Raw genomic sequence first — 24,793 nt, 5'->3', positions numbered from 1 at the left:
ATCCCCAAATCTCACCGAACAGGGAAAGAGTGAGATTAAAAAAAGAAAGTTAGCGCGCGCAACTATAACTCGATAGTAATCGGCGCTTTAGAAAAAAAACATAAATAAAATAAAAAATAATACCCTCTAGTGAATACCTCCCTTTTGATAGGAGATTCTGACTTATAGCACATCCCCATTTCGAAAGATTTATCCGGCTGGGAAATATAAAATAAAATAAAAAAAGATAGCAAAATCGAGAATAGAAATCGAGAATAAAAATCTTCGCGTGACCGTCAGTCATTTTCGAATGGGGACCTCCGATTATAACAGTTATACGCCATATCTACGACGAATAATATTTCCAATTCGCTTTTCTGGATTTGTGACAAGATCGTGGTGGTTTACGAGCGGCGTTGCAGGATATTAATGGCTGTAGGTATATAGCATAAAGACTCTCTCTTTCTCTCTCTCTCTCTTCCCTCTTCTGCGTTTTGTAGCCAGCGGTTGTGAATCATTGTCCTACACTTGCATGTATACAAGAACTACTTATTCATGTATATATATATATTATATATAGATATATATATATATATATACATATACATATATATATATATATTATATATATATATATATATATATTATATATATGTATGTATGTCTCTCTACCTCCCTCTCTCTCTCCTCTCTCTCTCTCTTCTCTCTCTATATATATATATATATATATATATATATATATATATATATATATATATATATATCGAGCTACAATGTCCTTTAATATCTAATTCGCTCTACCTCGGAATTAATATATTTTTCATATATGCTTAAACCGAAGGGGAATTTTTTTCTCGATAATAGATTTACCTGTACTTGGGCGCGAACGCAGGTACATTATAAATCCAGGACTGTCAGTGGAAGCGATACCACCCAACCGCGAGAGGCTTAAAGGTATATGTCGTCCTCTCACCTCAAATACTTTCTCGCGCTGAAGTATCGTTGGTTTGGAGACAACATCAACCCGCCTCGAACTCCGGTAGTTAAGTAGCGCTTTTGACAACACGTAGCATTTTACATAAGTCATATAACTTACGTATTACCCAGTGATTCATATACAATTTATCGAGCTACAATGTCCTTTTAATTCTAATTCTCTCTACCTCGGAATTAATATATTTTCATTATATGGGGCTTAACCAAAGGGGAATTTTTTTCTCGATAATAGATTTACCTGTACTTGGGCGCGAACGCCAGGTACATTATAAATCCAGGACTGTCAGTGGAAGCGATACCAACCAACCGCGAGAGGCTTAAAGGTATATGTCGTCTCTCACCTCAAATACTTTCTCGCGCTGAAGTATTCGTTGGTTTGGAGACAACATCAACCCGCCTCGACTCCGGTAGTTAAGTAGCGCTTTTGACAACACGTAGCATTTTACATAAGTCATATCACATTACCGTGATTCATATACATATATCGAGCTACAATGTCCTTTAATATCTATTCGCTCTACCTCGGAATTAATATATTCATATATGCTTAACCGAAAGGGGAATTTTTTTTCTCGATAATAGATTACCTGTACTTGGGCGCGAACGCAGGTACATTATAAATCCAGGACCGTCAGTGGAAGCGATACCACCCAACCGCGAGAGGCTTAAAGGTATAGGTCGTCTCTCACCTCAAATACTTTCTCGCGCTGAAGTATTCGTTGGTTTGGAGACAACATCAACCCGCCTCGACTCCGGTAGTTAAGTAGCGCTTTTGACAACTTTTACATAAGTCATATCACATTACCGTGATTCATATACATATATTGAGCTACAATGTCCTTTAATATCTAATTCGCTCTACCTCGGAATAATATACATATATGCTTAACCGAAGGGGAATTTTTTTCTCGATAATAGATTTACCTGTACTTGGGCGCAAACGCAGGTACATTATAAATCCAGGACCGTCAGTGGATGCGATACCACCCAACCGCGAGAGGCTTAAAGGTATATGTCGTCTCTCACCTCAAATACTTTTCGTCCGCGCTGAAGTATCGTTGGTTTGGAGACAACATTCAACCCGCCTCGACTCCGGGTAGTTAAGTGCGCTTTTGACAACACGTCGCATTTACATAAGTCATATCACATTACCGTGATTCATATACATATATCGAGCTACAATGTCCTTTAATATCTAATTCGCTCTACCTCGGAATTAATATATTTTCATATATGCTTAACCGAAGGGGAATTTTTTCTCGATAATAGATTTACCTGTACTTGGGCGCGAACGCAGGTACATTATAAATCCAGGACCGTCAGTGGAAGCGATACCACCCAACCGCGAGAGGCTTAAAGGTATATGTTGGTTAAGCATATATGAAAATATATTAATTCCGAGGTAGAGCGAATTAGATATTAAAGGACATTGTAGCTCGATATATGTATATGAATCACGGTAATGTGATATGACTTATGTAAAATGCTACGTGTTGTCAAAAGCGCTACTTAACTACCGGAGTCGAGGCAGGTTGATGTTGTCTCCAAACCAACGAAATACTTCAGCGCGAGAAATTATTTGAGGTGAGAAGACGACATATACCTTTAAGCCTCTCGCGGTTTGGGTGGTATCGCTTCCACTGACGGTCCTGGATTTATAATGTACCTGCGTTCGCGCCCAAGTACAGGTAAATCTATTATCGAGAAAAAAAAATTCCCCTTCGGTTAAAAAGCATCCCATATAAAATATATTAATTCCGAGGTAAAAGCGAATTAGATATTAAAAGGACATTGTAGCTCGATTATGTATAAAATGAATCACGGTAGGTAAGTGATATGACTTAGTTAAAAATGCTACGGGTTGTGAAAAGCGCTACTTATTCTACCGAGTCGAGGCGGGTTATGTTGTCCCTAACCAAACCAAAAAACGGAAAAAAAAAAAAATAAAAAACTTCATCGCGAGAAAGTATTTGAGGTGAGAGACGACATATACCTTTAAGCCTCCGCGGTTGGGTGGTATCGCTTCCACTGACGGTCCTGGATTTTATAAGTCCTGCGTTCGGCGCCCAAGTAAAGGTAATATTTCTATTTTATCGAGAAAAAAATTCTTTTCGGGGTTCAGGCATATATGGAAAATATATTAATTCCGAGGTAGAGCGAATTTAGATATAAAGGACATTGTAGGCTCGATTATATGTATATGAATCACGGTAATGGGATATGACTTATTGAAAAGTTGTCAAAGGGCGCTATTAACTACCGCTCGAGGCGGGTTGATGTTGTCTCCAAACCAAAGAATACTTCAGCGCGAGAAAGTATTTGAGGTGAGAGACGACTATACCTTTAAGCCTCTCGCGGTTGGGTGGTATCGCTTCCACTGACGTCCTGGATTTATAATGTACCTGCGTTCGCGCCCAAGTACAGGTAAAATCATTATCGAGAAAAAAATCCCCTTCGGTTAAGCATATGAAAATATATTTAATTCCGAGGTTAGAGCGAAAATTAGATATAAAGGACAGTAGCTCGATATATGTATATGAATCACGGTAATGTGATATGATAGTAAAATGCAAGTGTGTCAAAAAGCGCTACTTAACTACCGTCGGAGGTCGAGAGGGTTGATGTTGTACTCCAAACCAACGACTACTTCAGCGCGAGAAAGTATTTGAGGTGAGAGAACGACATATACTTTAAGCTATCGCGGTTGGGGGTATCGCTTCACCGACGGTACTGGATTTATAAGGACCTGCGTTCGCGCCCAAGTACAGGTAAATCTATTATCGAGAAAAAATTCCCCTTCGGTTAAGCATATATGAAAATATATTAATTTCGAGGTAGAGCGAATTAGATATTAAAGGACATTGTAGCTCGATATATGTATAATGAATCACGGTAATGTGATATGACTTATATATATATATAATATATATATATATATATTATATATATATATCTATGCATATAAACGGACACCCAGTAACGTTTAAACGAATAGTGTTTAAATTGATTAAGAAAAAGGCTTTACATAGTAGACAACCTCTCTCTCTCTCTTTCTCTCTCTCTCTCTCTCTCTCTCTCTCTCTCTCTCTCTCTCTCTCTTGCTGGCCACGTATACATAAGATAGGCGAGAATACTACAGCTGGTCCCTGTGAATTACACTCGTATATCTGCCGTTCTATCTAACAAATTTACTAAAATAGAAATAAAGAAATAAAAACAATTCTGTACGGTAAAGAAAAACCTGAAAAAGAATTTCACAAGAGGACTGTTTTCGTAATTTTTTTTTTTTTTTTGTTTTATTAATTCAATGTTTTAATTCATCCAAAACTCGTATCATACAGTGAAAATGAAGATTGCGCAAAGAATGTCATCATTGTTACGTTTCTCCCTCAAAAATACATGTAGTTTATACATATAATTTAGCTTTTATTAGAAAATGAATAGGCAGTAAAGCAGTCAACAATAGCTAAATCTGACACCAATGGAAAACATGCATAAACATCTGATTAATATTATACTCATGAATATTGCTCCATCACCTACTTTAAGTTCTCTGTCAAAAGTTTCATCTCTTTATAAGGTTCAGGGTTGCAGTGAGAACTGGTGCTTGCGAGCAGGATTTGAAACGCTGAAAAAGAGCATTCCCAAAACCGTCGCAAGAGTTCGGTTGTGCTCGCAAGCAACAGGTAGTGAATCTATGCTGTGCACATTCCCATGAACGTATATGAACTATCTATTTAGCTATCTATCCGCACACACACATTCATATACATACAGACATACATACATACATACATACATACATACATACATACATATATATATATATATATATATATATATATATATATATATATATATATATATATATATAAGCGAATATCACAGGAAAATGATAGGCAGGAAAGAAATTCAAGCGCTTTCGTCTTTATTATTATTTTCCTACGGTATTTGTTTTTTAATAATGAAAGTCACTTGCATCTACTGTGATTCTTTAAGCATATATATATATATATATATATATATAATATATATAATATATATATATAGATATATATATTATATATATATATATATATATATATATATATATATACTATATATATATATATATATATATATAGAGAGAGAGAGAGGAGATGAGAGAGGAGAGAGAGAGAGAGAGAGCTCCATTCGGATCTAGACTTCGTAGCGACAAGCGTAGCCAGAAACTGTAGAAATCTGGCCAAGAATTTTGACCAATAAATTTCAAATATACATCTAATAGAATTTATGATAAAAAAAGTTTATGATGAATTAAAAGGTCAGAATTAGAAGGAGAGAGACATAAGTAACAAACAAACAAATCCCTTTCAAAATGTTATTCGCAAACAGAAAACCTTTTCCTAAAGGAACGTCCTTCAAAAGTTAAAAGAACGTCTTAAAAGGATGATGATAAAAACTGGCATTCCTAAAGATCTGTTCCTTCTGTTCATACGACTCCTTACACACCCCCTTCCCTCTCCCTCCCCCCTCCCCCCTTTCCCCCTTTCCTTTCCCCATCTCTCACTCACCCATTCCCTTCGGAGGGCGAGTGAGTGAGAAGGATTATTTGCATAATAAGAAGGGACGAAAGGAGGAGGAGGATGCGTCACCAACCAACGCGCGCTTGCGAGCGCTCGCTAACTTACCTGAGCCGCTCAGGTATATATACATAGACCCGGGAGACGGTTGTACAAATCACTGAAATTTAGTTATTTAATGCAGTATGTATTTATAGTAAGTTTATTCCACTGATTGTACCGAAACGTAACTATGAAATGCATTTATAATAATAATAATAATAATAATATCCTTTATTGCAACTCAGTGCCATATACATGGAATATACAAAATGCAGACAGTAACATATACAATCTAGATATATGAGACAACAAGATGAAAAAAAAAAAAAGAATAATTGGCACTTATCCACCAAATCCACATTTTCAGTGGAATAATTCCTCTGATTGGTCTGAAACGTAACTATGAAATATATGTATTTACATTGCATTTGCCAATTCAAGATAAAACCCACTGAGAATATCTCTCTCTCTCTCTCTCTCTCTCTCTCTCTCTCCACAAAGAAAGACGAGGCTGGATTCTTGATATTCTTTGGATGCTTAAATTTCAAGTCATTGGCACTTTGGTGGGCTTGTAATAATAATAATAATAATAATAATAATAATAATAATAATAATAATAATTAATAATAATAATAATAATAATAATAATAATAATAACAATAATAATAATAATAATAATAATAATAATAATAATAATAATAATAATAATAATAGGTAGGAGGCCTTCTCTGAGGGCAGTAACATTGAATATCAAAGCTGTTTCAACGGCATTTAATTTCTATAGAATCTTCTCAATTCTTCTTATTACTTAGAAACTTCTATGCCAAATAAACAGGGCTGAAATAGCCGTTATTTTCAATAAAACCTCTATTAATGAAGAAGGTCTTCCGGAAAAAAAAAATAATAATAATACTGGCCTAACACAAGTATCCTATAATCTAATGTAAGGTATGGTATCCTATCAAAATATACACTCAGATGGTGTATTATACAAATAGCTGTATACACACACGTCTGGATTTGCGGTTGTTGCATAGAGAGAGAGAGAGAGAGAGAGAGAGAGAGAGAGAGAGAGAGAGAGAAGTATCATCACATCACCCAGCTTATAAACACACACACACACACACACACTCCATGTAAAAAGCAGCCATAATCTCCGTCAGTCTCAGCATCGCTTGGGGAGAGCAAGTTCATTTATTTCACCTCGACAAACAGCTAATCTAGAAAACCTGCCCCCTTATAAGGGCATGGCTGGCTGTTTATACTTAAGGGGCCCCACCCCCTTTTAAGGACATCCTGCTGCTGTCTGGTCGTCAATGTGAGCCGCTGCTTAGAGAGAGAGAGAGAGAGAGAGAGAGAGAGAGAGAGAGAGAGAGAGAGAGAAGCTTGACAATCCGTATCCTTGAAATTACCGGTCGATTATATTTTGCAATATGTAAATATTAACAGTCAAATAATAATATTAAAAAAATATTTAAATATATATTCATTAATATTTGATTATTCATAGTAATGTCGAAGGTTCTAATAGACTCAAATTGGATAGAGAAACGAATTAACGGTAGAATTTCTTCCTTGAACATATTAAATAAAATAAACACTTTGCTAACATTAAAAATGAAATGAAATAACGGTAGGATTCTCTACCTATAAACAAAACACTTGAGTTATCTATCTATCTATCTATCTATCTATCTATCTATCTATCTACTATCTATCTATCTATCTACTATCTATCTATATATATATATATATATATACATATATATATATATATATATATATATATATATATTTATATATATATCCAGGGTGTCCATAAAGTCCCAGTACCATCACAAGTTTTTATTGCTCAGAATGGTACTGGGACTTTATGGACACCCCATTTTCCTTCGTTTCAACTGTCTTGTCATGATGAAGAAATTACTACGTAACTCTATGTACCTGTTTTAGCTTTTCCATAGGACCCATAACGACCCATAATGATGAATAACTAAAAATAATGAGAAACTAAAGAACTAGAGGACTAGAAAACTAAGATAAAAATGCAATAACATCCAACTTCTGACAAGTTAGTTGATGGATTAAAAAGCGTTTCAAGTTTCCCACCACACGTGACTTGATGCAGCATTATTGGACCGTCACTGGAGAGGTTCTTGAATTCGCTGGACAAGAAGAATAATTGAGGCTTCATAAAACTTTCGTTTTGTTGATTGGTAGGGAATCTTTACCGTTATTTTCCATTCCTTTTTGCTTGCTTGGACGATGGAAAGGGAAGGAATAAAGATAGAGACGTGAAGGAATAAATAAAAAAAAAAAGAGGATAAATGCGGTGCGTAGGTTATGACCGTAGTTTGTAAGGAAAGATGAGAATATAAGAAATACGTAATAGTATAGGCATACAGCTGCTCAGTTATTTTTTTTAGTATATATATATATATATGTATATATATATATTATATGTATGTATATAATATATATATATATATATTATATATCTTATAGCATATAATAATATATATATATACTAAATAAATAATAAAAGGACACTTTATGGGAAATCTGTTTATTTTTACTATTTGTGTCTGTAGGAGAGAGAGAGAGAGAGAGAGAGAGAGAGAGAGAGAGAGAGAGAGAGAGAGAGAGAGATTCCCTTTGAAAGCAAGCTGTTATGGTCATATATGTATACTACGTAGCTATATGTCCATGACTGTTGGAGAGAGAGAGAGAGAGAGAGAGAGAGAGAGAGAGAGAGAGAGAGAGAGAGAGAGAGAGAGAGAGCAGACGAGAGAGAGAGAGAGAGAGAGAGAGAGAGAATAATATGATCCCGACTTTGTGGTACTACTGCAGAGAAGTCTGCATCACTTGGCCACGGCTAGAGCGCTGGAGGGGATGTCAATAAATCTTTCACTAAATAGTGTCAGCAGCGGCGGCAGCCACATATTCTGGGTATAAGTGATGTAGTACTATCTCTCGGTCTCGTCCTCGTTTCTTTTCAAAAGTAATGCTTCTCAGCTATTCGCAGTTCGTTTATACGCTTTTCATGTCCAATCTCTGGCTACGCAGATATCGCTGTTTATTTACAGGGACTGTGAGCATCCTTAATTCCTGCTGCCATAGTACTATATAACTTTTTTCCTATTCCTAGGCCTATAGTAGTTCGTCGTCGTTTCTTTTTAAAAATAATGCTTCTCAGCTATTCGCAGTTCGTTTATAAGTTTTTCATGTCCAATCTCTCGCTACGCAGATATCGCTGTTTATCTACAGGGACTGTGCGCATCCTTAATCTTGCTGCCGTAGTACTATATAACTCGTTTGCTATTCCTAGGCCTATAGTCGTTCGTCGTCATTTCTTTTCAAAAGTAATGCTTCTCCGCTATTCGCAGTTCGTTTATACGCTTTTATGTTCAACTCCCGCTACGCAGATATCGATGTTTATCTACAGGGACTGTGAGCATCCTTAATTCTTGCTGACATAGTACTATATAACTCGTTTGCTATTCCTAGGCCTATAGTCAAGTTAGCTGACAGTTTTTCCCGGGAGACTCTACGATCGTCTTTGGCTCTCTCTGGCGACTCTTCCCCACTCCCTAACCCCTTCCCCCCCAAAAAAAGAAGCCCGATTGCCTCACCCGGACCGGTAATGCCACAGAGGATTACTCATTCAGGCTGGGTGTGAATCATCATCATCGTTATTTCTCGCTATTTCGTAGCCACTATGAGTCATTCTACTTATTCATGTGAGCGTTTCTCCAAATGTTCGGTCTACGCCATCTTAGTTTAGTAGAATTTCGTCTTGAAAGATGTAAAGTAACTTCTATAGATTCCTCACGATCTCCTTGTCGTATTTACAAAACAAAATAGGCCTTGGGCTCTTTAAAGAAGCGTCTATATTCACGAAACAAATGAGAGAACGTCATTACTGAAATAAAAACAAAAACTACTAAGAGCACATCTATTCCTATATACCTTGGGAGCATCTGGGAACCAACCCCCCATACCAGCGCCTAATGATAGTGTACGATAATTAAAGGTTTCGGTCATCCAAGTTCTACTTCGGTTGCTGTACCGTCATTACGAAGACTCGAGAGAAGAAGAGTTGTGTCTTTGTATTTCGCCTTCATAACAGCATCTTCTTTTCCTAAGTCGGTTTGTTGATTTGTAATCGTTTGCTAGTCTTAACTTCAAACTGCGACTGCATGCTTAATACGACATTTATTTCCTAATACATTTGCAATATTTCTCTCTCTCTCTCTCTCTCTCTCTCTCTCTCTCTCTCTCTCTTTCTCTGGGGACACGATGCTCTATTCTTTATGGGAATATGTTCCCGAGGTCTGGAGGTAAACTGCACTGTGTGTGTGTGTGTGTGTGTGTGTGTGTGTTAGAAATACCGAGTTACACTCTTTGTATTTGATGAAGATGAAGAATATTAAAGGTGGGATATTCAGGCTAATTTCCAAGAGCTCTTTTAATTTAACTGAGTGACGCTTTTTATGATATATTCATTTGTATTCCAACATAGGCCATAAAGGGTTGAATTTCACTTCATTGTTTCTCATGTCTAATGTAAACAAATGTCCATGCAAATACACGCATATATACACACATACGTATAATATATATATATATATATATATATATATATATATATATAATATATATATGATATATATATATGTGTGTGGTGGTGTGTGTGTGTGTGTGTGTGTGTGTGGTGTTTGTGTGTGGTGGACTGGTAAAATTTAAAAAATTGTTCTGTTACAACAGAATTCCATCTTTTTTTTTTAAAGGATATTTAGAAGATCTTTGAAATGACTACTACCTGAAGAGAAAGACAGCAGTCTCTGAAATGTAGTATTTCCTCTCTATATTTTGGCGTTTTTATGGGCTCCTTTTATTACACACACACACACACGCTCACACACACACACACACACACACACATATATATATATATTATACACCCAAAACACCCCAGAATTAAAAATTAAAGGGAAAACACCAAAAAACTTCTATGAGAGTCATCCTTGTAGGGTTCAGTGAAAGTCATCATGACGATGAATCTCGTATACTGTTCTTTCGTTTTGCGGATTATCTGTCAAATGATATTGCCAAGTTTACGATTGGCTGATGATTTCCTGGTGGTGGAAGCACTCCATGACGAACAATTGCTCGGAGCAAAAATCCGGTCGTTTAACTGAATGAATGAACGAATAAATTGCAGGTTTCTAAAGGCTCAATAAAAGTAAATAGACTTATTATGATTTAGATATTTACGAAGGTAAACATATCGAAACTTGCCAACTCGTAATGTAATTTTATGGGCATATACTTCAACACTTTAATAAACAAACTGAAACTTACCAATACCATGATGTAATTTTAGATACTAAGAACTGGAATTCGACTCTTGAAGGTTTATAAGTGAATAAATAATTAATCAAATTTAAGATAAGCAAAACCTTAACGTAATTTTATGTATACAAAATTAGGAATTCAACACTTTAAGGTGTTTTAAAAACTATTTGATTAATTCAAATCGCTTTCGTGAGGTCACAGAAATTGTCATTGAGCAAATAAGCCTTCTTCTTATAAAAAATAACTGTATAACCCGGTGATTATCGCAAGATAAACGAACGGAGAGAGAGAGAGAGAGAGAGAGAGAGAGAGAGAGAGAGAGAGAGAGTATCTTATGACAGGTATCACCATCACGTTGGAATGAGGATTAAGTGGTCGAGAAGTTACCGTTTTTATTCATGTCCTGGAATACATTACGACGAGAGTGCCGATCACACACGTCCGTTATCTCTCTCTCTCTCTCTCTCTCTCTCTCTCTCTCTCTCTCTCTTCGTATTCATGCTTCAACCCACACTGATTATTTATTCTCATCATTACGCTTTCCCAACGGTATCGCTGGCAACATGAGATTCCGTTAACGAGTAAAAAATAATTCTAATATTTTTACTGTTAAAAATATCACTTTTAAACAAAAATCATCTGTATCTCCGTTTGATGTTGGACAGCTAACTACAGGATCCGAGCACGACAGGATCAAGGAGGCTTTAGGGAATTAATATCAAGTTTAAAAGTATGAAAACAGCAATATAAAATCCTACTCGTTCGTGGGGAAGCACGTTTTAGGATAAGATTTCTTGAAGCCTTTGACTTGCTTGTCACGTGTGGGATGTTACACGCGCTTGCTTGCTTGCATGCACGATGATGTATGTCTGACTGTATATCTATGTACTATATACATCTCTCTCTCTCTCTCTCTCTCTCTCTCTCTCTCTCTCTCTCTCTCTATATATATATATATGTATATATATATATAATATATATATATATATATATATATATATACTATATATATATATATATATATATATATATATATATGTATGTATATATATATATATATATATATATAATATATATATATATATATATATATATATATATAATTAGAAAGAGAGAGAGAGAGAGAGAGAGAGAGACGAGACGAGACGAGAGAGAGAGCTTACACGGTTACAAGCACGACAATTTATATTGAAAAAAATTTTTTTAAAGCATCTTTTTAAAGGATATTCTAAAGATCTTTGAATGATCTTTTTAAAGGATCTTTAAAGGCTCTTTTTAGAAAATCTTTCTAAAGGATCTTTTTAAAGGATCTTATTAAGGATATTTAAAGGATCTTTAAATGATCTTTTTAGAAAACGTTTTTAAAGGATATTTAAAGGATCTTTTCAAAGGATATTTAAAGGATCCTTAAATGATCTTTTTAGAAAATGTTTTTAAAGGATCTTTAAAGGATCTTCTTAAGGTATATTTAAAGGATCTTTAAATGATCTTTTTAGAAAATCTTTTTAAAGGATCTTTAAAGTTTCTTTTCAAAGGATATTTAAATGACCTTCAAAGGATCTTTTTATAAGACCGTATCACAGGACGTTTTTAAAGGATCTTTTAAAGATATTTTCAAAGAACCTTTAACGGATCTTTAAAGGATCTTGTTAAAATTTATTTAAAGGATATTTCGAAAGGCTATATATTAAAGGATCCCTTCAAAGGATCTTCTTTTCTAAAAGGATGAAGCAGACGACCACTTCTCAAGGACACGAATAACACGACACAGTTTTGGGGTCGAGTGTCGCCATTGCTCAAGTAACAAGAGAGGGAGAGTAACTCCAAAATTACGTCCCGTCAAACTCAAAAGGAACCGTTCCTTGCGATCGAGAGAGGAACAAACGAACGAACGAGACACACAAACGAAGGAGACACAAACCGAAGGAGACACAAACTGAAGAAACAAACACATGCAGACGAGTACTGTTGATTATAATGTGCTAACCTTATATTTTTTTATTTTTTTGCCTGTTTGCTTTCGAGGTTTTAAGGGAAAATGCAGTATTTGATGGGATAGTTATAATATATAATATATATATATATATATATATATATATATATATATATATATATATATATATACATAACCAGTTTTCCCTATTGAAACTTGAGCATACAACCAGTTATTCTACAGCTTTGTCAAAACACCAAGGCCAAATACTAGTATGTAAAATTATAAGAGCGAAATGCCAGGTATAATCGTACAATCTGGTGTCTACGTAACGCGACAGACCGAGATAAATAAAAAAATAAAAAAAAGAACCGTACGTATCTAAAAATAGACCGGAAGTGATACGTCCATCTCACTCGACCGTGACTTGCCCAGTCATGAAACTCGTTGCGGTACAGTTGCTAATAAATAATATACTATCTATTGTATTTTCCTTAATATGCCACATAACATGAATTTTGCAGCATATCCTTACTACAGTATTACAGGCTTTAGGTATGAACTTGCCTGGTATACAAAATAAAGAGAAGGCGTGTCCGTTTCTTTTATATACAATATAACCAATTTTCTTCTTATATCCAGTTGGGGTGATACAAGAAACTTAATTTAGAATAATTATTTCCTTTGACGCATCAACTTACTCTTTCTCCAATTCTGGACGAACGACTGAAAGAGAAATGAATAATAAAATGATGATTGATAAAAAAAACCACGAAAGACGCAGAGAATAGTAGAAGAAAGAATATTATGAAAGCATTGAAGGCATTCGGGTGGAAAAAAAAACTACTCTATTCGGAGGTGGGCCGTTCCAAAGCAGGGTTACGTAATGACTGCATTAGTATGTTAGAAACGCTCTCTCTCTCTTGCCCTTTTAAGGGCGCCTTTGTACATTCCATCCAGCCTCGCCTTTCCTTGGAGAGAGAGAGAGAGAGAGAGGGAGAGAGAGAGAGAGAGAGAGAGAGAGAGAGAGAGAGAGACTGCTGTCCGGTTTGGTGAGTGGATGGGTGGGTGGGGATAAACACAGGAGTCTGTTAAAACAAGTGGATGAAGGTAAAACCTGTCTTTGGTTAATAAATGAATAAAGTTTATCCTCCTTATTGTACCTTTTCTATCATTGCCAAGCGATTTTATCTTGCATAGGCAAATGTTGAAGGTTTAAATATTGTTTTTTTTCATGTGGAAATGAACATACTACTCGTATCCATAGTCGCGAGAAGACTATATAAATATATATTGTTTAATCATTATAAAGTGGGAGAACCGCCTCCTTGCAAAATTACATACCCTGAGTTGACATCGGTCTAGTAGACATTAAAGTATTATAATCACCATGGCTTATACGTCTCGATTCGTTGATCAATCAGCATGAAATAACCGGTTGTTTTAGCGCGACCTCGATGCTAAATGGAGTGTTCAGGTGTGGAAAAACACGTTCACGAGTTCCTTTTGGCAGAAAAGTATAACATCTAGACAAATGATTCACAACAAGTTTTACATTTCCTTTGGCAGAAAATAAAAAATTCTAGACAAATAAGTCCCAACAAGTTCAAAAGTTCCTTTTGGCAGAAAATAAAAAATTCTAGACAAATAAGTCCCAATAAGTTCAAAAGTCCCTTTGGCCGAAAACTAAAAATTCCAGACAAATAAGTCCCAACAAGTTTTATAGTTCCTTTTGGCAGACAACTATTACATCTAGACAATTGATTCTCAACAAGTTCAAAGTCCCTTCGACAGGGAACTATAACATCTAGACAAATAAGTCCCAACAAGTTCAAAGTCCCTTTGACAGAGAACTATAACGTTTAGACAAATGATTCTCATAACATTCTTACTTCTTTCTCATCTAAGCAAGACCTCGCCACGAGGAGTACAGAAGAATCAATGTAGCTTGCAAAACTAATTGGAGACGATATGAAAAAAGTATTTAAAAGAAAAGTATTTGCCAGATGGCAATGTTGAAGACTTTCCTGAGTAGCTGTCAATAACACGAGACCGTTTTCTAATAGCGAAATAAAAATAATTACAGATGACTGACTGCCCTATCTTTGAATATTTTTATTGTGCAATATGCAGGACTTATATATATATATATATATATATATATATATATATATATATATATATATATATATTTATGTATATATATTTATGTATAAAGAGGTACTAGACTATTTTTTATTTTGTTATTCCCTCCAGCCTTTCTTCCTTGTTTGAATACTAAACTCAAAATTCTGGCATTAAAGTCAATAAAAAGGACAGAAAATAAAATATATCAACAAATATACATACAAACGACATACACACACATATATTCATAAATATGTGCGTGTGTATGTATATGTGCGTGTGAATATTTCGTCCCTCCCACTGAGTCTGTCATATAGATTTTGAAATTAGCATTCAAACAGCAAAGACTGTAGGCAATAGAAAAAAATTAAACAATGTAGTTAACTATCTCTTCCACTGTTGTGCAACTACGTCCGGTGACGAACTTATTGATATTCAAGAAGCAATGTTCAACTCTTAAAGAAATTAAACTCGAGCGAACCTCTGAGCTTTTAAGTAATTGGAAGATTGTTCTTTATATACTTTTTAGTTGGGTCAATATTATGATGTCCCTTTTCACATACAAAAGAGAGAGAGAGAGAGAGAGAGAGAGAGAGAGAGAGAGAGAGAGAGAGAGAGAGACCTTCCCCCTTCTTCATTGATATAAGAAACTATATCTCACCACAAGCACATGTATACATAAACGCTTGGAGAGAGAGAGAGAGAGAGAGAGAGAGAGAGAGAGAGAGAGAGAGAGAGAGTTTTATACATATTTTTGACATTAAAATGATGTCCAGATCTCACGTAAGCACAGACAAAAACGTACAGAGAGAGAGAGAGAGAGAGAGAGAGAGAGAGAGAGAGAGAGAGAGAGAGAGGAGAGAGAGATTTTATACATTTTTTTGACATCAAAATGATGTCCAGATCTCACATAAGCACAAATACAAAACATTCAGAGAGAGAGAGAGAGAGAGAGAGAGAGAGAGAGAGAGAGAGACCCTTTGCATTGCCGTCCAAACTCAAGCCATATATAACTCTTCTCTCAGCATTACGTAATCGATTATGGGGATGCGATGGGCCGCGCTACGGTCGAAGTTGACGAGAAGGCCCACCTGGCTTCCATTAGCCCCTTCAACTCTACCAACCCCGCAACTCTAATGAACTTCAGAAAGGTGAGTCTTTAGTTGGATTCAACTGGGAAGCTTCTAAATGATTTTGTGGTTATCTATATTCATGAGTGTCTTACGTTACCCAATGCTATACTATGGTTTACGAGTATAATGGTTGTGCATCGCAGTATTTAACTTTCTCTCTCTCTCTCTCTCTCTACTTGTTTCTCTTTGACTCTTTCTTATGCTTTCTGATATGTATGTATGTGTATATACATACATACATACATACTATATATATATATATATATATATATATATATATATATATATATATATATATATATATATCATCAATTCCTTTTCGTCTCCATCTCCCTCTTTGTCCATCCTGCATCAAAAACGAAATTTTTCAGGTGATTCAAATTTTTTATTATTTAGATCAAAGGGAAGATTGTGCAAGTTAATAAATGGATATTACTTAAATAACTGAATTTGTCTATAAAATAGCGATTTCATAAGGCAAGGGTGTCATTAAATTGTACTGGAATTTTATTGTGTTCTTTGTAGATAAATCCCAGATCAATAAAAGAGCTATTTATATTCACATTTTTTCTTCCTTCTACAGAGTATTACAATCTACGTGACAAATACAGAATGCCTGGTTTCAAAGTTACAAACAAAAGAGGGCGACTACAAACAACAGCTTGCCCACAAACTAAACCCATCCCAAAACAGGGCCGCACTTTATGTGATGGGATCCATATCTCCTCACCGAGTAAGTCTATTAACTAGCACTCTACCTTGCTTGAAATTTTAACTGTTATTAACGCTAACAGTAGTTTTAAAATACTTAAAGAGAGATTCTTCAGGTTCTATCTAGATCTCCATCAGTTTCTGCATAGGCCTAGAATTTTTGGCTTACTGCATATTGACAGAGAACTTTAATTTCCTTTTAATACATTACCTCTGAACTATTTGGGATACTAAGACTTAAACTAGGGGTTCGTAATTCTCTCAACTCATGATTAATGATACTAGTTTTAGATATTTTTCACACTTCATTAATAAAACTGAATACAAATTTAACTGAACACCAATATAACAGCACGTTAATGGGTACATATTTAGTCCATGCTTGCAAAGTAATTCTTCATTCAAACATATTTCGTATTATTATCTTTCTTTGGCAAGAGCTGGAAGATTTACGATGAAAGGGGAAACAGTGATAATATAGTATATAACCTGAAAACAAGACAAGCAGAAGAAAACAAAATATGACACAAGTAACCCTTCTTCCTCAGGTTAGACAATTGTTAGGGGAGGAACACTACAGATTTTGCTTTGGCAAACCGACTCTGAGGCTTAGCCACAGACGGCCCAGGTTACCAACCCACATTTTCAGCATCCACCCTGATGATGCTTCAAAGACGCCTGACCAAGATTCTGGAGATGTTGGAACGGGTAAATATGTCTCTAGAGTCTTCTAAAATGTTATCTATTTTAGGACCTAAAAGCTCAGGGCCATACATATGAAACTTTTATATTGTTGAAGTGAGTGATTTATATAATCAGTTCCTTAATGCAAAGTCTAACTCTACTTTTGTGTACATGTATATATGAGTACGCATTTGTTTGTGTGAAGTCAGACAATACTACCTAGATAACATGGTTGGGACAATGACACTAGAATGGAGTGAAACCGTCACAGTCGTATCCAGGGGTTTCTGCCCACTTTAATTCCAGCAGATACTGCTTGCCAAATATATATATATATATATATATATATATTATATATATATTATTATATATATATATATATATTATATTGCTACTTTCAAAATGCATGTTTCCCCTCTTTGAAATGTCATGTAAGATTGTGCAACATTTTTTCAGATTCCTAGATAGCTTAGAATAGGATGTTTTAAATGTGTGTTCAGATTTTGCATTACTTGTTGTAAAAGAATATATATATAACGTAAAAAGAGAGAGATTTTTACTTTGTCTTTTTGAAGCTATAAATGTTTAACTTTTATGTCAACACTTTAAGATTGGAGTGTCTGCGAGATCCGTTTGCTTTCCTAAATCTGTCAACGCGTGTGATAGCGAGAGAATTGAGTCTTGCGTTGTTATCAAAACATGTCAATTTTAATTGTCGCTCAGCCTCCGTTTCGATCGGGTACGTGTCTTTTTTTTTTTTAACAGTCTGGACTCGTACGCGTATGTCTTAGATCAAAACCACGTGCAGATTGCATATTTCTTTATGAAGATTGCGTCAGATTTCCAAGCTACTGGAAGCATTCGTGACAAGAACGTTTTGTATCATATCTGCCCTCTCCAGTTTCCGTAAAGGAAGAAAATTTCATTACATTCTATCTTAGGACCTCGAGGCAGTTAGATCTCCCTCTCTATCTCGCTCTCTCTCTCTCTCTCTCTCTCTCTCCTGCGACATCCTTGAGATTATATTAACGTAACGTAAATATGTCACTCGTAACGTTTTAGAATTTCATATTTGATATTTCTTAGAGTTTATTTAGTATTATTTAGTTTCTTTTGTGGAATCTGAACAAACATTTCGTAACGGCGCCTGGTTTTTGTGAAATTGTGTAAGACAAGACTGCAGCAGAGAAAGAAGTTGGTATACCAAAAAGGTAAAGTGTTATATTTTTATTAGTTGCAACTAATAACTAAAAGTTAATGGGAAAAGTGTTTGGTTAACTAATAACTAATAATGGATAGGAATTGTGTTTAACTAATAATGGATAGGGAGTGCGGTTAACTAATAATTGTTAGGAACTGTGGTTAACTAATAACTAATAACAGGTGTTTACGAAGGTGTGGTAAAAACTGATGTTTTGAGTGAAAACATTTACACTTTTACACATTGCTGATTTTTGTGTTTGTGATTGTTCCATTGTTTGTGCACTGTTTCATTTTCTTATGGAAGTGTGTCTTTTTATTTTATATTTTCATTTGCATTCACAATTTAATTGACTTAGTTATTTTCATTGCTTAATCATTGCACATTTAATTAAATTTAACATTTGTGAATTAATTTACATTTACTTAGAATTCTTTTCAAGTTTTGTTGTTGTTTAGCACTTATGAATTAATTTCAAATTTTCAATTATGGCCTAACACTTTTGAATTTTGATTGAATTAATTTTCTTGAATTTTGTGATAAATTAATTTTGATTTAATTTTACTTGATTTGATTCAAGAATTAATTAAACTTTACTTTGTTTTCAAGTAACAGTAATTTTCCCTGATATTGTGAATTTCACTTATAAATTTTGAATTTGATAATAAATTTTTGTATTTAAAATTTTTATAAGTGTTTATTTTTATACCAGTATATTTAATTTTGATTATATTGATGATAGGTAGAAACATAGAGTGGTAATTGATTTGCTTTCCTTCAATTTTACTTGAAGTGACTTAGAACCAGGGAAGTACTTAGACTTCTGAAATCAGGGAAATACTTAGACTTTTAAAGTTGTTGATGGAGTGATGCCCTTTGATTAATTTAATGACTTACAATATTACCTCACACCTGTTTTGATGAACTTAGTCTGATTTTCTGCAATACTGGTAAGTGTTAAGGGATCACTGTTGCCTTTAGAGTATTCAGTCGTTTAAACGTGTTATGAGGGTTCAGGTGTCTGGCTTTTGGTGAGGTAATATTTGATGCATGGTAACCAGATACTTGGCACTTCGTAACAATATATATATATAATATATATATACCTATATATATATATATTAAGATATATTATATATATATATATATATATATATATATATGTATATTTGGATGGCCCGCCTTTGTTTATCTTTATTTCTACCTATATGCATCAAGTAAATTTCCCCAAAAAATTCCTTTGCAGAACACCAAAGGTACAAAAGGGGAGCTAAAAAGAATAAGAAGGACAAGTCGTCGAAAGCGCAAAGAGGAAAGGACAAGAAGCCAAAGAAGGATAAAAAGAATAAGAAGAAGCCCAAGACGAAGTCTTTAAGCACCACTCAGCAACTCAACATTAAAGCACCACGGATTTCATTTCCCTCAGCTTACATACCCCATAACTTGACAGGTAAAACACTGGTCTTACTTTTACCTGGTAGAAAATCCACTAAGAGCATCAAAGCTCTTTATTCTATGAATTTACATGACATATAATTCCCACCACACCCACTGCTATTAACGCTGCAACTGAAGTTCACTAACTGATAATACCAATTAATTTTACCTCGGCAGATACTACTACAGTCCTCCAGGGTTCCAGCGATCATGTTGTTTTGCAAGAAGAGCCATATCTTTCACCTTCATTCATCAGAAATGGTGACGACGGCTCAGGGTTCAGGCATTATCGAGACTTTCACCAAGAATCAAATCCAGGCAACGAGACACGGTCTCTAGGCCCCATCAGGCATATCATAAGCCATGACATCAGTGTTCAAGGTGATGGGGACACCAAGATACTGATACCAGAAACTATCGTCAAGGATGGGCAAATCTTTTATAGGTACGATGCTGATGAAGGAGCAGTAGATGCCACAAAAGGACAGAGCAAGCGGAGTCACACAAGAGAAGGAGATACCATGGACGAGGGAGCTCAGTTTGATGCTCCGTTTGAATATCATAATGATTCTGAAGATTCGCCAACTGGTTTCCTTCCATCTCATGAGAGGCGTATCTCACAGGACGAGGCTCATTTTAAGACGGACTACAGTATGATAAACACACCCGGATTTTCCCAAGTGCATACTCAAGCGCAGATGGGTGATGGGATAAGAGATGCTTCAGCAGCTGTTTTGTCGGATGATGGTTCTGGTGTTCATGTACTGGGGAATACGGATTCGGAAGGATTTTTCGTTGCTCAAGCTCATAGCATAGGACACCCAGGAGGAAGAAGAACAAGTCTGGCACACATATTTGGCAATACTCATGGAGTTTTAGGCTCTGCTATGACAAATGGACATGGACATCAGTCACATGTCCAGGTAGATATGGGTGCACATCCTTCTTCTACCGCTCATATAGCAACACATGATGGCTCAACCTTACTGACATCCAGCATTCGTGCTACCCAGCTCGGAGGTAGGGCAGGAGCGCAAGCATATGGAGACGGAGCATCAGCAAGTGATGCACAAATGGAATTCAACCCATCCCATCCACTTCTAGGTGGGACTGGTGGACTAACAGGCCAGGGTTTGGCTTCAGCTACTGTAACTAAATCTGGGAGTTCACTGTTAACGTCCATTTCAGGTGAAGCTGCTGGAGGATCCTACCTGGGTACAGCAAAGTCTAGTCTCAGCCATGATCCTGGCTTTTCTTCCACAGGAGAAAACGCCACTTGGGAAATTCATGAAGATTATGGGCCCCCAGATGGTATAACTCATGAGTTTGGTCATCCAAATGATATAACTCATGACTTTGGGCATCCAGATGAACTTGCTGGAAGCAGTCATTACCAAGATTTTATTCATGGAAGGCATTTCACTGACCGTGTACCATACCACACTGAGGATATGAGAGAAATAAGCAGTTCATCCCACTCAGAGGGTTCCATTGATCAAGGGCATTCTGACCATGCTTCAGGAGGACACATGATCGACAACATTATGGAAACAGTTCATCAGCCTGACAGGCAAGCTGAAATTATTGCATATCCCGTCAGTGAACAGAGTATAATTGATGAGGGTGGGCTAGTGGGTGGTGCAGGAATACCACCAAGAGAGAGTGAAATAGGGCAAACTCCTCTCAGAGACCGCGAGAGCCTTACAGAGGGTAGAGGTATAGCCACAGGAGGATCAAAGGCTGGCATAGTTGGCTTGGCAACTTATTCCCAAGGCCAAGTTGGTGCCCCTCCAGGTCCAGGGGAGCTCTTAAATTATCCAGTGACAGGTTCTGATAAATATGACTACAACTACTATGAAGGTGGTTATGGTTCAGAATACTATACTGAGGAATATGATGGAGAAATACCTCAAGATCCAAGAAATCTGCCATACTTTGATTTAGGAGCTCACATAAATGGTTTTCAGCCAATTGAATCAAACTTTGAGAACTTTGAGCCAATGCAGCTTGGCTTACCTGGTCATCCAGTGGTTGATCCATCATCATTATCAGTGGATCATATTGACCTGCCAGTACTAGTCTCTCACAAGTATGAAGAACCTGATATCCAAGAAATTACACCAGATCCACCAATAACTGTACACCAGGTGCAGGCCCCTACTCTATTACCAGATGATACACAATCCAGTGATGCAATTGTATCACACGGATCCCAAGAGTCCCATGAAGAAGAGTATAGTGGTGACAATGATTTTTATGATCATGTTTCATTGCCTTTTCCGGATAGTCCAACAATAGCTCCCTATATTTCAACTTCCCAGCCTCACATTCTAATATCTCCTCACATATCAACTACCTCCCCTACACCTCATACAACCTTACCAGAGACAGAGAGCACATCTCAACATCAGTCATATCTGGGAGAGGTTATATCTGAACACACAGGACCCCATCATGATTTACCCCAAGAAACACATCTCCCATTTCGCCTTCCAGGCGTAATCTCAGGACAACAAACAATTTCATCTTCATCTTTTTCAGAAAATGATACATTAATACCAGGTATTCCTCAAGAAGTGTCCAGAATACATAGTTCGCAATTTGATACACAGAGTCACACAGGGCCACAAAGTCTCCCTCAAGAAACTATCCAGCAACATAGTTCGCAATTTGACACACAGCGTCGCACAGGGCCACAAAGACTCCCTCAAGAAACTATTCTGCAACATAGTTCGCAATTTGACACACAGCGTCGCACAGGGCCACAAAGTCTCCCTCAAGAAACTATTCAGCAACATAGCTCGCAATTTGACACACAGCGTCATACAAGGCCACAAAGTCTCCCCCAACAAACTATTCAGCAACAAGGTACGGGTGGAGGCATGATGATGATGATGGGCATACCTCTTGATCCTGGAAACCCAGGAAGCATCCATTATCTCCCTGGCAATGATGGAGGACCAGACTTAAAAGTCATGTCAGTAGCTGCCAGACAAGAGCATTCTCTCTTAAGTCAACGACAAAGAATGTTTTTACAACCAGGGCAAAAGATCCCAGGTGCACCTGGATACAAAGTACCTCCTGGCTTTAGAGGCCATGTGATCCTCGATGAAAATCTTCCTGGCACCTCAGAGTCACGCGGAGTTGCTCAGGGGTTCAGCACGCATGTAAGAGCGTCCCCTCAAAGTTCTTTCTCAGGTCCAATCTACACATCAGTCAGTGGACCAGATGCTTCTCAGCACATCTCTGAAGAGGGTGTACACGTCACCTTAAGTGGAGATGACGGGCCATCGCCTTGGCGAACAGGGAGCGACAGGAGTAGAACATCTCAACAAGTGGGCCAAACACATTCGGCCGTGAGATCCCAGCCGATCTCTGGCTCAGCACCGACGTCACGGCAGCCAGCAGGGGGCGCAACCCCGAGAAAATCTTGGGACGGGAGACGAGGTGGCGGTCCTACATCCCAAAAGTCCTGGGGTACCCCAAGTAACATCCAGAGAGTAGGAAGTGATGGTGAATGTGGCTATTACTCAATGAACTGCCAACCTGCTTTTGGACCGAATGAACGCGACCAAATATGTAGACCTATTTTAATAACGATTGGCTGTTGCTGCTGATTTTAATACTTCTTAAACTGGCCGGTAGTTCGTTTTTATTAACTGGAAGATATAAACTGAAAAACGTGACTAGAGATCTGGTAAAATTGGTTGCTAGGCGTTACGTATATTTTCATGATATTATTTTCATTATTACTGGAATGATTGTTGTTTTAACTCTTTCATTTTCCCTAGAGAGCGCCAACCTCTTCACAAACGCCCGTTACTGTCATCATCATTTGCATAATTTAGATCTATAAAACCACTATAGTAATAGATAATGTAGCTATTTGTTCCTGTATAAATAACTTTGTAACAGTCCCTTTCCGTTCCTTATCAGTATTACATTACGTTGCTTGAATGATCTTTTTCACACTATAGAATAAACGTTTGTGTATTTTCACTCTCATATTTATTAAATATGACTCATCCTTTCTTTTAACATATATACAAAGCTTAGTAGTTTAGTAGATCAGTTGTGTGAACTAATTTCAAGCCTTTAACTCATACATGATATTGCAGGAAATCATACAACTTTGGAAATCACTCTATACTATTATTATTATTATTATTATTATTATTATTATTATTATTATTATTATTATTAATATTATTATTATTATTATTATTATTTTTTTTTTTTTTTTTTTTTTTTTTTTTTTTTTTTTGCTTTTTTTTTTTTTTTTTTTTTTTTTTTTTTTTTTTTTTTGCTCTATCACAGTCCTCCAATTCGACTGGGTGGTATTTATAGTGTGGGGTCCGGGTTGCATCCTGCCTCCTTAGGAGTCCATCACTTTTCTTACTATGTGTGCCGTTTCTAGGATCACACTCTTCTGCATGAGGCCCGGAGCTACTTCAGCCTCTAGTTTTTCCAAGATTTCTTTTCAGGGATCTTGGATCGTGCCTAGTGCTCCTATGATTATGGGTACGATTTCCACAGGCATATCCCATATCCTTCTTATTTCTATTTTCAGATCTTGATACTTATCCATTCTTTCTCTTCAACTCTGGTGTCCCATGGGTATTGCGACATC

The 24,793-nt window shown here is 36.3% G+C and overlaps 1 protein-coding gene across 1 annotated transcript in view; it reads left to right on the top strand.

The window, feature by feature from the left end:
* Positions 1 to 24,162, top strand: part of LOC135218387 (uncharacterized) — a 25,965-nt gene extending 1,803 nt beyond the window's left edge. Inside the window, exons 2-6 of the mRNA XM_064254677.1 lie at positions 16,023 to 16,148; positions 16,714 to 16,863; positions 17,390 to 17,549; positions 19,973 to 20,176; positions 20,341 to 24,162. Coding sequence (XP_064110747.1) covers positions 16,023 to 16,148; positions 16,714 to 16,863; positions 17,390 to 17,549; positions 19,973 to 20,176; positions 20,341 to 23,780 — 4,080 coding nt within the window. The 3' untranslated portion in view covers positions 23,781 to 24,162. The remainder of the gene's footprint in view (positions 1 to 16,022; positions 16,149 to 16,713; positions 16,864 to 17,389; positions 17,550 to 19,972; positions 20,177 to 20,340) is intronic.
* Positions 24,163 to 24,793: the final 631 nt, after the last annotated feature.

This window comes from Macrobrachium nipponense, chromosome 9 (assembly GCF_015104395.2).
Source record: "Macrobrachium nipponense isolate FS-2020 chromosome 9, ASM1510439v2, whole genome shotgun sequence".
Taxonomy (NCBI): Eukaryota; Metazoa; Arthropoda; class Malacostraca; order Decapoda; family Palaemonidae; genus Macrobrachium; species Macrobrachium nipponense.
The sequence above is the reverse complement of the archived record's forward strand: the minus strand, read 5'-3'. Positions and strand labels throughout refer to the sequence as shown.